Below are 19,340 nucleotides of genomic sequence, written 5' to 3' on the forward strand. Positions count from 1 at the left end.
TAAATAATGAAATAAAAGATAAAATAACCTGCAATGAAAGAGTAGCCCATGCAACAGTAAATCTCAAATAATTCAGCAAATCGGCTATTGCAATTTTCTGCAGATTTATAGCCGTAACTATAAAACAGCGTAACGAAATTCTTATTCAAAGTGTCTAAATTTCGGCGAACAAATTACAAATTTTAACAGCATGTCATCAAAGATTTTAATAGCACATCATGAATAATGGCAATAAATAGGAAACAATTTAGTAGGTTTAAGTATTTGTGTGGCATATAGCAGTGAGACTGAACTCAGTATGCACCTTCATATCTTCTAAATAGGCTCCACAGAAGATGTATCAATTGCAATCTTTAGGAGAAGCCAGCTTCCAAAAGATGAAAATAAAATCTCAGTAATTAGTTGAAATGATGAAATTAAGGTATTAAGTAAGACAGGTGAAATTAAGTAAGACAGGTAGAAAAAAAACATACCTATACGACCGTAGTGCAATGAAGCAATTAGGCCTATATTCTCACGCACGAATGATATCCTCTAGGTACATTATTGATCGCAACAGATTTCTTGATTATATTAAGGTCAAATATGATATTTTGATCATCAATGTAAGTTATAACAAACGATGCAGACAAAATTATTTGCATCTAACGGCAGGTGAGCCACAAAACAAATCGTTCAAGTGGAGGCCATGACCGTGAACGTCTTTTAGTTGTGGTCACTGCAATCGACCAAACAAGTCACGACGCCTCTGGCAACGACACTAATGACATTTCCAACGAGAAAGTCCATCATAAGGTGTTCAATTTACTGATGGGAACGTCGTCGTTGATAAACATTTCTAATCAAAAAGTATTATCGTAAAAAAATAAAATATCGAGTCTCAAGACCCAACATAAAAAATACTACTAGAAGAAAATTATAAATGTTCCTTTACTGAAGTGAATAAAAAATCACTATTATCAATATACAATATTAGTGATTGAAGATTACGTGGATTACGACCCTTACACGGACAACCGATAAACACTTTTGCACACATTCATTATAGGCTTATAGCCGCTTCGAAATTTAGAGCCTGCGGTGAATCAGAAAAAAACGACAGCATATTGCTATCATCTAACCACCAAAAAGAATTGATAATTTGAATATTTTATATGATAAAAAGTGCAGGTGTCCTACGTGTTGAAGTGGGATTGCATGCGATTAAGACAATGATAACACGACTATAGATTTCAGAAGTTCAAGAATATCACGATAGTGTACGATAGAATTGATAGTTTTCTTCAAGCATATTATTCGTTTTCTACCTACGATAAGAGCAGAGACTGTGTTAATTGAACTGAAGAGCCGTCTACTCTCTCTCACACAGTCTTACTTATAACTTTTGCAACTAAATTTAAAGAATAAAGCAATTAATAGAATTCGCTTACTGACCCTCGAAGCACATTCATACGTAACCTGAATAAACAAAATAAGACAAACCGACATAAAAATTCCAACGCGACTTTAATAAGCAATAGGAACCGCAATCGGTTATCACAATTCACACTTACTTACTTGTCTTAACATAGCAGCACAGTTAGTAGCTGCAGTGATGCACCAAAATTTACTTAGTGCAATGAACAGAAAAAGGGAGAAATTTATCAGCGGAAAATTAAAATGCAGGCAGTGAATGAATTTCACGTAAGATATCATAGCAGCACTCACCCAATAGAGCCTGCAGCCGCGGATCGAGTCCAAGTCTCGAGACGTACTCCATAGAAAGGAGTTCACACTCGACTTCTTCTCGCCGTCGTCCTCGACCGTAACCAATGGTGACCATGTCCACCTGTACGTCAGTAACATCAGTACTACCAGGTTCGGAGCAGACGCTTGGAGCGGCCTCGGGAAGCAGAAGTTCAGAGGGTGCAAGCAGAGGCGATGAAGGTTGTGATGACGAGTCATTGTCGTCTGAGATCGAAGGCAAAGAGTGTGTACTCCCTGCGACTAATGAATCGTTTGGCAACTCTGTAACGGCCGGCGGAGTGCGAGGAGGTGATGACAAGACAGAATTACTTGATGGCACAGGAGAATTTCCAGTCGAATAATAATTGGATAAGGAAGTAGTCGGAGAATCGATTAGATTACCGCTTCCGTTATATTCTCGAGAAGCGTCTTCGATTCTCTCATGACATATTTTTTGCTCAACAGTGGAGGGCTGAAGAACACTCGACTCTTCAGTAACTGTGGCAGGTCGAGCGATGACAGCCCCTTCAACAGCAGTAGACGCTAGGCCTACGCAGGTAGGACTAGGAGCCGAGGATTCACTAATGCTACTTGCACGTGATAAACTCGAAGGAGTGTCAGCCGCACTAGAACTTCTTCGGCACAAAGAATCCGCAACACTCGTAGACCTGCTCAAACTTTCGACAACACTGGCGCAGCGATTGGAAGACTCGTTTGAGAGAGTTTCGTTGACGCTTACCGTTCGGGGAAGCCCATCGAGGGCTCCGCGACTTCGGGATCCAATCGGCAGTCGAGCGCAATGTAAAGAATCCAAAGAAGCCCGTAATGATGAGTCGGGGCTCGTCTTGGGTGGCGGATCTAAGTGTGCGCTCGCTAAAGAAGATGATGACCCCTGGTTAGAAGAAGCTGATTGCGACCTGTAGGTCGCCTGTTGCAGCAAAGCAGGAGTTGACACTGCAGAAGGCAGAGTTCTAATAGGAGTCGGTTGGTAATATGCAGCTTCTGATTTTTTATTGGGTCGAAGAGCTCGAAGTGCTTCGCTAGTAAAATCGACTATCGTGGACGTCTGGCGAGCATGGCCAGCCCAGCCTGAATCGTTGTTGTTGACTTGATTTTCATTATCAAGCGTAGTGGGTTTTATGTGGGACTTAAAAATAGGTTTTCTGGGACCAGCAGAAGACGACCCAGCCGATGAATTTGACGATGACGACGTGGACGATGCAGAATGCTTCAGATACGATCCAGATTTTGATTTCGACGACGAGGAAGATAAGGAAGACGAGAGCGAAGACGAACCAGAAGATGCGTTAGAAGGATAAGATAATGCCATAGTTGACGACGAAAGCATTGGCGATGAAGACAAAGCAGCGTAATTATTGTTGTAAGTGCTGAGGCACTTTGTGGATGAGTGGTGAGTCAAGGAGTGTTCCAGTGCATTAGGAGTTATGGAGTTGCCGGTCTGAATGTTCCGGCTGGGCGAGGCAGATGGAGACGATGTGCGCCGATATCGTCCCTCGAAGCCGCTTGACCAATCCTTCTTCTGAGCCATGTATGAATCCTTGTGATAAGTCCTGAAAATAAAATAAAAATAACATTAATTAAAAAATTACAATTAATAAGATACAAATCCGATTCAGATGAGAGATCTCTTTGCAAGGTTTCAAGCTGATACAAAAATTAAAAATTGATTGATATACTTGATTAAGATTGAATCACAAATAAACGACCGAAATGTAAAATTTATTAAATCGCACGTAGGAGGCAGAAAATTTCGGAAAGAAACAAGATTATATAGATGTCCTTATCGAAAGGTAATCACTAGACCTCTGCCCTCGCATAAGAAAAAAAACTTCGACATTTGCTCTTGAAATATAACAAAAAATACTAAATATCAGACTTCTTGGGCGAGATGTGAGCCAAAATGGTTTATGGGAATGAAAACTTCATACGGGTATGACCCCCAAAAATGAAACCATCATTGAATAATTAGAATTCCAACCTTCAATGAGTGCACGAACGTGATTCGCTTCAAGATCGAACTTGAAGCATATTCGTGGCAACAATTTCTCTTTGACTTTTCGTTTCAAACCACTTAGCCTATATCGAAAGTTGCACTCAAATTTTTGAGCGAAATCCTACGACAACGCACCTAACTTTCGATTAGTATTGAACGTCTTATATTGAACGAATTTCATAAAGCATAAGCAGCAATTAAAGCGAAGAACCGAGACGTAAGTATCATAAGAACCACACGAGGGCTTTACGATCATTGCAATATTGTAATTAGTCTGATTTCTGTATAAATTCATCACTAAAACTGCAGAATTTATTTCAAATGGTCGCGTATGGACATTGACGTCATTTAACATATACTTGCTTAGATAACAATTTTATCAATTAAATTTTAAAATACAAATCAACCACTCAATTATTTAATGATCGGAAATAAGTTCGATGCACATTATGCGACAACCATGATCAATTCTACAAACAAAGCTATGGGTATTCAATTGGAACTAAGAATAAAGTAATTTTTTCGTAACGAATGCAGCTGCACGATGGTAATGAGTTTTTTAATCCGCCAATAGATGGCGGTATAGGAGCGTTCTTTATGCTGGTTGCAGAACAAAGAAGGTCGTCAAGCCAAGAAACAGGATCGAGCAAAGGAACTTTCGCTCTCCAAAGCTTCACTAAGAAGCTCAATCCTCGCTAATGAAAGGGCCAAAGAGGCGGTCACGGAACGGTGACAGTGACGAAAATCTGCTGCCTGCCACCGGAGCAAAACTTTCACTGAGTTTTGCATGGCGTCGCTTCTTTTAGCGAATCAATTTTGTAGAATTGAGAAAAATACACACGAGACTAACCACTAAAAAATAACCACTAACTGTAACCACTAAAAAATATAATAAAAATCAATAGACTGAAATCCAACTTGAATTAGAACTAACGTCATAATGTGATAGTTACTACTATAATAATCTATTTTTGAGTCAATACAATGTTTTAAATGCAGGAACGCAACAAATTGAGAAAATTAAAACTTTACGATTATAATGGAATAACAATTCAATGATGGAGTCACCGAATCTCTTGTTCTAAAATATTGGCTTTAAGTGGAGGAAAGCAAGTAGCAATAGTAGCATTCCCTGTAAAACGAGAACACACCAACACATTCGAAATACATTAATTGGTCGTCGTCATCGGACGATAAACTTTGGCGCCTGCGTGAAAATTATTGTTTCAAAAACTTCAGTGTTCTGAAAACTTACTTACGAATGAAAAAATAAAAAAAATATTACGAAAAGGCTTCAGATAACACTTAGGATAATGAGCATAAAACGGAATTAATGAGGCAGTTAATTGCATTCTCGATATTTTTTGCAAGAAAGAAAACGCGAATTCGACCGACTGTCCTAACGGCTGAACACGCCTTTATAATAAATGTCAGAACTACATCATGAATGACCAACAATACTCAGCCTCATTTGCAATGATATATTGGAAAGCCAACGTACTATCGTTCTCTACAAAAGAGTGACAACAAATTATCGAAACATGATCCACCAGTTGAAAAACTGGCAAACGGCGCTACTAAAACGAGTACCGTAAAGAATATTACAGATCAGTTCCCTGCCTGGCCGATGTCAAGCCAAATCAGGAATAAATTCTCCTTGTCAGTCGCGTTTGTTATTGGACGGCAGTGGACTTGGAATGAGGCAGCCTGTTCAGACCCATGCTTGGATCTGTGCGACACACAATGACTTGAGCGCGTTGGATATTAAGTGAAGGATGACGTATCCAAGCAAGCCAGGTCTTAGCCAAGCCACGTTGCATCAGTGAAAGCTCTAATGATGCTTTGTCATGCACGGTGTGTAGCAGTAACGACCCAATAAACAAGCAATGGCAACCTTTGAATTCTTCATGTTTAGAGATCCAGACTTTCTAAGGAGTACAATGGTGTCCTCCATATAGTGAACATCAGTAACCAAGGTCATTAGATAAATAGCCGGGCTAATCACAACATTTTCATTTGATTATAAAAACGCAAGTAGAATTAAGATTAAAAACTGCTTAGTGAATACCAATTAATGAATTAAAAACGAACTGCTTAATTGAGAGCGAGCATTCAAGTACAGGAGCTAAAGGCATGCAGGACGAACAGGGAAGCATTAAGGTCCTCCATATATACGAGGCAACGGCTTCCATCGAGGCAACGCAAGTTTCTGCAGAATGTGAAATTATATTTTGTACGTATTCATATAAAATAAAAGTACACCATAATTATCAAAATGAGCATTTTCAAACGGTCTATAAGTTTTTCATTTGAAAGTTGATAAATTAAACTTGACTTGCGTAAAAAATACAAAAATGACGTAAGCCCAAAAACTTATGGTTTAAATAGTATTCATTAGATGGGGATGGTCATTAACCGGAAAAAATATTCCATATCAAAAGTATTCTAATCTATCAAAATTAAAAAAAACGAGAGAAAATATTCAACGCTTACAAACAGACTTGGTTACATTAGTTGGCCATTTTTCAATTATTGGTGGATTACGTCATTAACGATTTAATCCGTTCGTTGTTATGAGTTTAGATTGTTCGATTGAAACTTCAACTAAAACTAATTAGAAGTGGCAAGCAATAAAAAAATGCGGACATATTCTCAATTGACAAACTCGAGGTGTGTGGGACCAAAATACATCAAGGTATCACACAAAGTAGTCAACGCTTGCCGAATTGCAATTCAAAAACAACTGAACTGCTGAGCCGCCATTGTTGTAGCTTGTAACGAATGAGGTCGTTGCAATAGAATAAGAGCTAATTATTGGCTAATGAACGTTGGGAACGACAGTCACGGGATGACATGGGTGGCATTATAAAAGGTGGGTGTAGGCATGCCCGGTAGTGGTATGCATGTGAAGGGTAAAGGTGCAATGGTCAAAAGTTCAATGCGCATACGCGGAGTTAAACGCATCCTTTTATAGGATCATGAAACTCACAAGCAGATGCTGTTCCATATCGTGGCAGGTATATCGCTGGCAATGATCAGCCGATGAATAATAGAGAATCTGTGCGGTGCTTACAGAAACAGATGGTTTGGCACAATTGAAAACACGACACAAGATACTGTTGATTAAAAAATCTTGAGCTTGTTACATGTAAATAATACCGAAATAAACTTGCAAGCTTTGATGCTCTGGCATGGGGATTCAAGGACCGGCTAGTGTGAAATGTGAGTGAATTGTAATACAAGAAACTACGGATTAAAATTTGGTCGTTTTATGAGCAATCATTTTTTGGTGATCATGGTAGTCTTCGACTAATAAATACTACAAGAAGATTTGAGTCTAACTTCGAAACTTGTGTTTCACTTGTACTCAGAAATGTAAAATCACTTCGATTTTTCTCTAGTAGGAACTTGACCTGCGTTCAGACCCTACAAAATTCCAACGACATGAAAATTAAAAACATTGAAAGAACGCTTGAGTTGCCTAAAAGTCTTTTCATAATAATAAGTAAAACTCTTCCAGCTAGTCAAGACCGCAAATTTAAAATGCTTCATCCTGTTATACAAGACCAGCATGCAATACACGGTGCCTCATGTAAAAGTTATTTAAAAATTTTCAAGTCATCGCTGTAACGAATGTTCTAACGAAGGGATGGTTAAAAGAGGTAATTACAATGAATCATGATATTCAAGTCAACTTTCACCACAGCATTCCTATTTCAACAGGTACGAATAATACCAAGGATTTTCACCAAAAAAGCTAGGATTTTTTCACTATACTGTACTATTGAACATCATTAGTGTTAAAAAAACGCTTTGATTAAATTTAAACCCAACCATCTTTGCTCCTTTTTAACGATCGCTCAATTAAAATGATTATTTATCTATGAATTGATCAATCATTATTAACCTATAAATCATCTTTCACCGATCGTATACAAATGTATTCAAATAAAGTGCATTATTATTTACACACGCTGATGTTTATCAATAACCATTGGCCGAAGATGGTAGGATATAATAGTGATGCCACGTGGCCTTCAAGCTCAAAGGGTATAGGGGAGTTGCCTCGCTTCAGATGTTAGGGGTTACATCGCACCAACGAGCTCGCCGCAATTAATAGAACGCGCCGCGATCTGCACAAACTGCCTACAGCTACGCTTGTCCAGTCCATGCAGGTCATAGGAATGCAATTGTCAAGGTCAGGAGAAGAGCATCTACGACTAAATTCAGCAGGTTAATGCAAGTATTCAACAGATGGTAATGCAAGTACGCCGCTGAAGCTGCTTAAATCCATAGGTTTGCATCTTCTGCATAGTCAATAAAAACAATATAATCCGCAAACCGATTTTCTTCTCTTGAAACGGCATAAAAATATCAGAAACGTTTTCGTGGACCCTAATAGACGTTTTCTACGCGTTGAACTAAGTAAATACCAGTAAACTTATGCCAGATAGTTTGCTGCAAAGAAGAAATAATTTTTCACAATTAAGAAGCTGTTGAGTAAATGGAAGGAGCATAGGTGGCTAACTATGTCATCATGGCCATAAACTACTGGGGCCAACATTACAGTCGCCACAGTACCACCTATTCTCTGATCCTAAATATTTCTTGACTGCAAAAACAACTTATTGCCGCACCAGGCAAGAATGAAAGGTTAATTTGTGAATAATGCTATTGCTAGGCGAGGTCAGCCTTGGGATGATTCAAGTGTCGGTAGAAATTAACGAGCCGGAGATGAGTGAGCGACCCAAGTCAGGAACCTTTTAAAGGCCAGGGCAGGGCACGCATACAGGATTGTGCAAACGCAAAAGATTAAAGTATTTTAATTGACCTGTGAACTATGCCTAGTTGTATAGGCATATTTTTTAGTGCACGGTGAATTTGCGGCTGATTTCAAGCCTGCTGCAATTAGAACTGCAATAATTTGGACGAGAGACACCTGAAGGTTAAAAGCAAAGGCCACAAGCCGATTCGTGTTAGGAAAATCCCGACTCCCAAAGACAATCTCCATTATTTCATTTTTAATCATACGTAACATATCCAGATTTTCGTCAATCTCAATCAAGTGTAATTCTCATGAACAAATTATTAAAAAATAAAAATAATTTCAACTTCATGTATATAAACGATACATAAAATCGAACACACAAAATATAATTGTATGGGGACCACACGTTTCGATGACGAAACATCAAGCGACGCAAAATGACTTAATCCAAACTTCCGTTGGAGGCGGTCATCGACCAAAGCTGGAGCCTCCAACGTCACCAAACCGCCCAAATAAGACGGCGTGGCCGACCGTTGACGCAAGAAATTCAAACTACAGCAGGAAGGTGCGGCAAGACGGACTGGCACAGGCCCAGCATGAGAAGTAGGTTCTGACGATAACATGGCTACGAAGCTAAATAAATTTAAATGATTGGACTTCAATTATAATAGGAGTTGTAGAAGGTCCTATAATTGTACATGCATGATAAACATGACACTTCTCATTTGTACCTGGACATACAATTGCACGTAAGTCTAGAATAATAATAAGAAAAATTCGAAGTTGATACGAGAAGACGCTTAAAAAATTAAGGTAAAATTCCCATCGGGCACTGGAAATTGGCACACACTGAGCCACACACGTATATAAACTTTTCATTTACGTATAAATGTTTCCCCCACCCATAAAAAAAACATATGCACAACTCTGGCCATTTTAAGGAAGAAAAAATAAGGCCGGAATTTTTACGCTCATCCCACCTTTTCGAGGAGAAAAAACCTCTACATCTTATAATTAAGCAACGATCGCATGAGTAGAGGCCAAATCCGGGAGAGCGGAGGCTTCCTCGCTTCCTGCTCTGGAGGTCGCTGGACTATTTAAAACCGCCTGCAGGTTCTCCATGTTCTCAGCGGTGCTACTCCCGAGCTACGTTTCCTCCGGCACTCTTTATATACTATGCTATCACCTTTGTTTTTCATTCTTTTCTGAATATGAGGGCACAATAAAGTTTCGCTTAGGTAAATATGAAGGATTACGAGGTAAGGATCATAATTAGGATACAACCATCCGAGTAAAATAATAAATCAGTTACCGTGTCATAGTTTCTAAGATTAAAGAGATCTACGTTGATCAGTTTTAAAAGGTATGACGACGCCGATTGTTAATGGTAAGGAAGAAAAATTGTCGTACGTGGTTCACACAAGAAAACAATTCCAGTAATTTTCAAGGCCCACTGCTATGCAGGTCAGGCCGCTGAACCACAAATCCGCTCGTTTGTCGCATCTAATCGACACGTTCACAAAGGACGCCGCGACTTAAAAACTGTGGACGACATGCGGCGCACAATACGCTGGCAGACTTCGGTTACGAACGAAAATGAATTGGTGGAAAAATGCAGCGCAATTGGACGAGTGGTTTTATAGCCGCGTAATTGAATTACATGGAGTGCAGCTTTGTAATTGGGCAAGAGATCAGGTGTAGGTTACAGCTACAGGATGCGCTGCTGCCGCTGCTGAACCGTTAGTCCGGAGGACGCTAGATTGCCACTATAATGACCCAGATAGCTGGTTAGTTATTAAGGATGAGCCGTTCACTAAGCTTGCTTTAGATCTGTGGTTCACATTATCAAGACAGAAGCATACCCTACAGGTAACAAATATAATACTGTAGAGATGGAAAATTCAAGTGTTTAATAATGACATTGCAGAGGCGCAAAATACAAATTTTAAGTGTTAATTTGCATAATCTGATGCTAATTCACAAAAATTCAGGCAACTTGCACGCTATAGTACGTTTAATTAAAGACTAACAAGGTTAACAGGTTACCAAGCACCGTTTAGGGGCTGAAAGAATTAATAACTTTGAACGTTATTTCCGAGAAAGTGATTTCATTGAAAAATTTCATGTGAACGAAATCGATTTTCAAAACCAGCATTTCTCTAGATAAGCGTTCCTCAATAAGTGTAAAGTAAGTGCAATGAGTGTAACATGTATAACGATCGACAAATTAACATCGATTTGACTAACAATAAACGAGTCTAAGTATTCCATCGAATTTTCAATACTACGCACCAATTTATAGACAAATGGAAAGTTCAAGTAAATAATAAAGAAAACATTATGAACTTACTATCGCTGCAGAGAGGCCACCGCTTGCATTCCAAAAAAAAAACGCCCGACCGATAAGCTGAAAATTCAAATGTCGAGCACATGGCCAGCCACGTCTGACCGATAAGGCTAATATACCAGAGAGCGACCATGAATCTCTTTAAGAACGCGACCCTGACAGTGCGACAGAGCACCGAGAGCAGACAAGGGCAGAGATCAGTACGGGTCACAAGCTAGTAAATGAGAGCCCTTTCAATACGATGTTAAACTGGTCCCATATCTGAAACCATTATGCATTCAAGGCGCCAGTAGCCATTAGGCAAAACAGCTAAGCAAGGTGTCGGTTAGTATAAAAGAACCTTTCAAAATTCATGGCGACTTCCGCCGACTTATCTCAAGCTATTCGGTTCTTGGTACAATAAAAAATAATAGGTGATATGAAGCTACGGGAAATACGTATCAGCTATTAGGCTAGTAACGTCACAAGTGATGGATCTAGAAAATTAAGAAAATCCTTCAAAATAAGAACTTCAAACCTGAAGTTTTGAGACGCTACAAGAAGCTACTCCATGTTCGATTGATTTAAATTCCTTGTCAAAATGTACTCGTAATATCTTGATTACATACTGAAATAATTTGATTATCCATTCACAAAACTATCTATTATATGAGAAACATTAATGGGAAGAAATATTTCCTATACTTTTGTTCGCAGTTCAAGCAGCAGGGACACGCGTTCACAGTTCCAATAAACGATATGGAAATGACGTCACAGATAAACAATGAACAGCTTCGTATTTCCGGGCAGTCGGACTGCCGAGAGCGGAAGACGCGGAGAAATCCTGCAGCTGCTGCAGGCATACATAAGGCAGCTGCTAGACAGGCAAATGCTGCTGTGCACAAGAGCTGTAGACTATGATAATCCCGAACCATACACGACCTGGTTTCAAGTGAGCACATGAACATCCAAGAAAGATGTCAGTCTGTACAATACAGAAAAAAAAATATTATTTAATGACACTTGTTCGATGTAAGTTGCTGGATGAGTTTCTACAACAGTAAATTGCGAAGGCAAAATTAAACACAACTAATTTTTACTCGCAAATAGTGGATGCAAATCCAACAAAAAGTAATGCGTTGAGAGCTACAGATGTGCGCGACTTAAAAGGTCCGAATTTGTGGTGATGGACGTAATAAACGCCCGAACACAGGCAGTTCACGAACGGTCATTGCCACGTTTCCAAGACCCTGCAACACTTGGAAATTTAAACAAATATACACGAGAAGAAAAATAAACGCATTTGGCGACGACACAACAATAGAATAATCAAAGCAGGGTGCACTGTAACACAACAGGCAAATCTCACCTGAACTAAGCCAAAAAAGGAGTCCACCTTACACCCTGCACTTGCATTGTGCGCGGAGAAGCACATACTTCAAGCTTCTAGCACCGCGCCCTACATCGCAGGACAGCCTGTAATTTATTCTGGAGTGCACATCCAATACTACCACAAGTACTCATTAAATTTAACGTGTGTTCTCTATGCTTTATAACAAATAATTAATATAAAATGCCTTATTTCTACGCGTTAGAGAGCATGAGAGTGTTAGCATAATAATTTAGTCAAATTTAATAAGTGAATAGATAAGTGAACAGCCATACAAAATCTCACTCTAGCTGACCCAAATATCGCTCAACTTCTAAACTGTTTTTTCCACCATAGCGCAAGTAACATATTCAGAAAGCACAAGCACTTCATTTTCCTCAACGCAAGAAATGAGCACACGGCCTCTACGTATAAAGAGATGCCCTTGGGAGCCAAATGAACCGCACTTCTGCCGGACAGAGGAAAGGCCTTCAGATGAACCAATAGAGCAGGCAAGATGAGAAAGGAACCTTGAGCTTTCATGCATCGTAGAGACCTTCTTATATCAAACACGTTTGTTTGTTAGGGCGATTTCGTGAATCAAGCAAGCCCGGGAAGGTGCAAACGGCGACACCCGTCATAATGACGCCAGGGAAGAGGAAACGACGGCCTATTTAGAACAACATGTAACATGGACTTGTCAATGCAGCGATTTTTCGCGTGCTATTAATGAACCACTTCGCTTATTCTTTCTGAACGAAATTCACGGGCAAAAATGAGATGATAAAGCACGACCCAAGAACTTAGGAGATGTTTACATTAGATTGAATGACCAGAATCACCAATCGAGAATATTCTATGATAGTTATAGTGTTGTTTGAAGCCCTAACCTGCATTAACGAGTCCATCTAGCTGACCCACTTGCTCCACAGTCTTGCTTTATCCGCAGTCGACCATGTGACATGATTTAAACATTAAAGGCAAACATAATGTGTTGATTTGAAGCTTAATTTGTCGGCATACATCATTATGTATGTAAATAATGGCTGAACAGTTATCGGTAGTATAGCACGGTATTAATAATTACTTCAAGATAGCAGGAATATAATGAAATTGTTAGTGAGGCGAGTTCTCTTATCGTACAAGAGGATAAATTATTACAATCATAATTGTATATCAATTACATATGTGCCAGAGTATCGCATATATCGAGGAACCTCGGAGTTTCTGCAGCATGTGAAAGCTTTATGGTAGTTGACGGTTGTCTCCAAACCTTAAATTTGTCGCGATTCAAAGAACAATGGAAACTTTGTGTCATCAAGTCATGCACGGACGCTCATGGTAGCTGAAGCACGCAAGAAAACTGAAAATTTCACGAGGACCTTCAATTTAATGATGGCCTGGTAGAGAAAATTCGGTTACAATTAGAAACGAGCGCGTGGATCTATGGCTGCTTGAAACTTTTCGAATAATTGTGTTACACGATAGTATGACTGCATGCATATAATAGGATGTAGGGACCCATTATTAGGATAAAATCTGGAACTTTAAATAGAATAATCCCTCCAAATTAAGTAAGGATGACTGAGTAATTACTGCCTATTGTTCAAATACATTGAAATTAAGGAAAAAACAAAACGCCACAAAGCGCGTCTGAATGTTTTGAAATGCACCAGGTTTTGATAAAAGGTTTAATTAGAATCTGAAAATACGCAATTAATATTACTTATACTCGTCTACGTCTTCTTCAAGAGTTTCCATGAACTCCGATACAGAAAATATAAAATTAGGATAACGAATCAAAAACTATAATATTTTTACAAGACAATAATAAGGAAGTTGAAAGCAAATCAAAATTATAATTATTTTGCAACCTTGATGTGCTGCAAGTGCAGTCTTGATGGAAACTTTTCACCCAAAAAACAACGATAAAAGCTTTTGAAATGAGAAGCACAATTGTCAAAACAATGAACCCAATGCAGAAGTGCTCAATGTTTGGTTTATGCGAGCGTTTAATGATCATTAAAAGTCAGCCAGGCTGCGATCTCAACAATTCTCCTGGGAACCTGACCACTGAGCAGATTCCAGCAAACCGGAATATTTTCAGGAGGCTGCGATAACAAATACCTTTAAAGGCAGAAACGACTTTAAAATAATTAGCATCATAATCGGCAAAAAAAATCGTTGAATCGTTCAAGAAGGAAAATCACATCAGGCGCCATGACATCAGACGCCTCTGCTCTGTGTCGGCAGAGGTATACTTTTATTTGGAGCACGTTTGTGCGAATCAAGTATTTGTTAGCAGTTCTCGCAATAACAAAAAGAGGTTTAAATTTCCTTAAAATCTTCCGAGACCTCGAATAACTGGGCGCTACAAATTAAGCTGAAAAAAATGTAATTCCAACTTAAGATGAGGTCTTTCTCGCCGCATCTGGGTTGATGCAGTGAGAAAGTTTCACTCATGAAAAATAATGAGCATTATAGGTTTGTTCTGACAATATGGAGCAAATTTGAACTTTGCATGGAAGTCAGCGACGAGCTATTGTAAACGAAAAGAAGTTAAGTGTTTTTAATCAAACATAAGCTGTGCAGTTCAAGGCAATGTTGAGTAAGAGAGAACGAGAACTTCACGTCTCTCGGTCGAGAACAAAAGAGACACCATGCGTTGCATAAACCTGTAGCCACTTCTCGTAACATTATAATGCAACACGGTTAACAGCGGGATGGCAACACCACGGCCAAAATTAATACAACTGATACCTATGAAAAAAAAACGAGGCTGCATTTTAGTAGTCTATATGACGAGATCGCCGAGGAATCGTCAGACAAAATTGGTATTTATATCATTTGATTGCTTAGATTTCAAATTGACAAAGAATTCAACAATAAAGAAATTCCAAGAAAATTTATCATATTTCATAATAAACTTCACGGCAGTTCAATTTCCCGATAGATTATAATAATACAATCAAAACCGTTCATCTAGGTTCAAATATGGATTACGTTTTTAGCTACCATGCACTATGCTCTTCTAGAGCTCACCGAATTAGTCGCGATTGAATATTCGATATCTAATTTAATTTAAATTCGATATTTGATCATAATCAATGACTAATGATATTGCTACCGCGAATAACAAGCAGAATATAGCCGCCACATTTGCGATGATGGTAACTTTGTGTTGACATTTACGTTGCAGTTGCCGCGTCATGGCGGGCAGGGAGCAGCCATGAAGGTGTAGGTCGAGTTATGGTACCTAAAGGCGGTCGCATGTAACGGTTGAGTAATGAGTCAGCCAGGCTACACTGCAAATAGCAGTACCACCCTAATTATTGTCTACCGCAAACCCTACCAAGATAATTTAATAAGAAACATCACAGCAAGTGCACATTAAAATTAGGGTAGAGCCTAGGTTTTCAATTCCAACAAAGAAATTTGGCATCAAGCTCAGTGTTTGCGCGGAACTTTTTGAAACGAGCATTATCCTGATAAAGTGTTGCACCAAGTCATCAGCATTATCACTCGTCCAAAGATGGGTTAATACCCTCTCCCAGACGCACGCACTGACCTCTTGCTGCCGAGGTCAGGCGACAATTGAGGACAACCTCGTGTCATGCATGACTCCAGATGGCCGCGCTACGTCCAGAGTTGGCATGGACAACACGAGTTTCTTAGCCATAAAAAATCGAGAAAAATATTGTGCGGCAGCAACGACAAATTTTTCAAGAAAGATGGCACATCTGAAAAATATATAGTGGCCGAGTTACTTCCGTACTAGTATTACATCGTAAAGTGTGTGTAACAATAATTATTCCAATAGATGCTATATCTTACAAAATTGCTGGAAAATGTGATGGACAAAATATGAGCGTTAAACAATAAATTTACAGGAGAATTTTGCAATGAAAAACGTCCAAATTCATTGCTATAAAAGAAATAAGGGCTTTCCATGAATCACTGGATTCTGCGTATTTCCACGTAAAATGTAAACATTACCGCAAATAAAAAACCTTACACAAAAAAAATCCTTTCAAACTTACGCAAGTAATCCGTCAAAAAATATCGAGCTTTCAAATCAAGCCAAGAAGGTCAGAAGCTTTTCGAAACACATTTAGAAGAAAATCCTGCAGCGCTTGAGGTCAGCCTCGAAACTGTTCATAGAGCGATCACCCGAGCAGAACGAATGGCAGGATCCTATACCAGCCACACGTGTGGGAACTCTCGGGACCAACTGGTCCAGCCGGCCAACTTTTTAGTACATTAGTATCTTTTTAGTATCTTTAGTACAAGCATTTTTTTTATTATCTGTATTACATAATTAAACATGTTTTTCCTTTCATTTACTGTTCGGCCAAAAAATGCCGTTCGCCATCATTTTTTTTCTTAAACCTATTGAATTAGATATATTATAATAAACAGCATTACTACGATGGAAATTCGCGATAACTTTAGCGCAACGCAATAAAACAGCAAGGAAATCAAACGCTCACAAAACTTTTAATCTTGACATAGGACTACATTTTTCTACTATCACTAAAGTTTTCTTCGTCATACCTGAATCTATTTTCTTTCATCTTGTACCGTCTTCTCCTTCCACTAGAAAACAATTCCTGACCACTTTTTCCAATAAATAAATTCGAAAATCTAATCTGAAAATTCTTCAAGAACCATAATGCTCTGAAAACCTTTGCAGTCGCTAAAAATTATTATGGAAGCAGCTTTAATTTGTAAGGGCAAAACTATTTAACACTCTTGCACATATAAAATTTAAAAATTAGAAAGTCAGCATATGCACATCGTGGTTCATTGGATTTGTCCAGTGGATCTATTGAATCCATAACGTATCATCAAACTTAGCACAAACAAAAGATATTCTGAATTTTCCATTTTCGATCGACCTGAAACATCATTGGCAGTTGGAAAGTAACAAAACATTGCGCTATTACGAAGGTATCTAATAAAAAAGAGAGAATGGTTCCTTTAAAAGGTGAATTTAAACAAAAATCCATTACAAAATTCACGAAAGAAGTCACCAAAGAATTAAATACTCAATTTCGAACACGAACTACAGGAATTTTCAAGACGTCAAGCTATCGTCTCGGCGATAGCGACTGACATGTTACTAGTCATAACGGGTGGAAGAGCCGCTACCTGTTACATGCAAGAAGGACTGACATTTATGACAAAAATTGGCATAGAGAGAAAACCAAAGTAAAATATTTGAGCAAGTATAGCTTGCGCAATGTTAGCGCAGAGGGGCGTTCTATCAGCGACACTCGGAAACAAAGAGAGGAAACTGACGGAGCTTTGTGCCATCCTAGACGTATGCTGCTGACCTGAATATGCAAGCAGCATGGCTGCCACTTGCATGGATAAGGTTCCTGGAGCCTTTTTTCATGAGCTGCATCACGCCAGTGAGGAGGTATTTTAATACACCGTAGCCTTGACTCCACACCATGAACATAAGAATCGCAAGAACAAAGAGATCGCGCTCACGTGTATGAGCCTCGCATCCATGTGTCGGTATACCATTACAAGGAACAGCATATGTAATGTTTGCTATAATTTTTGCCCAATCATGAATAGCAAGGCCGTGATTTACAAAACACAAATTTGACTTTGCAGCTTTAGTATCTAATAATGATTGAATACTGTTTAGCATCTAATAATGATTGAATGTACTGTTTATTTCCACCAAATTTGGAACGTTGTTCAATTAGCAAAGCATTCTGAAGATTTTCTTGTCGAAGTAAAATAAAATTTGATAATTAAGAGCAATACAGGGCACCTAGGAACTGGAATTTAGTAAGTGATCTGTCGATCTAACACAGAAATATAAACAAATAAATAATTAACGTTGACGTTTTAATAATAATTCTAAAATTCAATTATAAAATAATTCATAGATTTCAAGAAATCATCACACGGTGGCTGAAAATGAAATTAAAAAAAAAACAAAGAAGAACAAAAGAAAGCCTCGATAACTTATACACATCATGAAAGATGCATCTCCACGTACAGCTGCAGAAGAACATTTATCTTGACAGCCGGAGAACTTTCTGCGGGAAACCCGTACGACAAACAAGCAAATTTGAAAGCGGATCCCTGAGAAGAACGTCAATAACGGGACGCAATTATATCGTGATCTTATCCGAGTCGACGCTAGCGCCGCGGAGAAACGGCATCGATAACAATTAGTCAATAATGAGGATACAAAAGCGTTAATTCGTACACACAAAAACAGCAGAAATTGGGAGAGGAAGTGAGAGAGCTTCTCTATGGTCGACTTTCTTGCAAGATATTGATAAGCCCTCGATATCTAGACATATTGAGGGCTCCAGTTCGTGTTGAGAATAAATGTGATGAACCGACTAGGCTATTCTTAAAACTGAGATGAATAAGCCTGGACAATTCTGACGCATGTAACAGAATAAAATTCCGACATAACAACGATGCCGATCAACTTTACAAGCGATCAATTTTTCCATTGTTGAAGCAACAATGAAATTATGAAGATTATCGAGTATATGTGTCTGTTTGACAACCAAATAAATAATTAAAAAATCGAAGAACAATTCATTTTTGAAGCTCAAACGTTATATTATGCACGAAACACGCGCTTTCACACATCAATTGTTACGTTAAACGCGAGGAAAGTGCAAATGTAGAGAACAGCGCCATGAGGTTTATGTGAACTTGATGAACACAATAGAGGTCTTAATTAGTCATTAGTTCTACATGTACCTGAGAGTTCAACGAAGCACGGAAAGTTGTTATGACATTAAGCGCTTGCAACGCAGTCCGAGTCTCGTCATAACGAGACCATTACAAGTGAATGGAAGAAAGCTGACGAAAATGTCTACATGCATTCAAACTGAGAAACGTGGAGTCACAAGCTGCAACAAATAGAAAGCCGAGCTGGACGACTGTAGCATCCCAAACACGTTAATAATTCTATTTGTAATACAATGATAGCCGAAAGAAGAAATTCTAAGTCATCAACTATGTTTGATTTCCATTAAATAAGAAAGCCTCGAGTCATGAAAATTTAATTTCAAGTAAATATCAAGGATGATACAAGACAGCGTATTCATTTTCAGGAGCATGGTACGTATTTTAGGCCAAATGATCAATTTTT

General features: G+C 38.7%; 1 protein-coding gene across 4 annotated transcripts in view; it reads right to left on the reverse strand.

Annotated features, from left to right (window-relative positions):
• Positions 1 to 19,340, reverse strand: part of LOC108666958 (protein Shroom2) — a 240,489-nt gene that overhangs the window by 11,402 nt on the left and 209,747 nt on the right. For all 4 annotated transcript variants that reach the window (XM_047885466.1, XM_047885465.1, XM_047885464.1 and 1 more), the window contains one exon: positions 1,708 to 3,296. In XM_047885466.1, coding sequence (XP_047741422.1) covers positions 1,708 to 3,296 — 1,589 coding nt within the window. The remainder of the gene's footprint in view (positions 1 to 1,707; positions 3,297 to 19,340) is intronic.

The sequence above is a fragment of the Hyalella azteca genome, unplaced genomic scaffold (genome assembly GCF_000764305.2).
Source record: "Hyalella azteca isolate HAZT.00-mixed unplaced genomic scaffold, Hazt_2.0.2 contig17983, whole genome shotgun sequence".
Lineage (NCBI taxonomy): Eukaryota > Metazoa > Arthropoda > Malacostraca > Amphipoda > Hyalellidae > Hyalella > Hyalella azteca.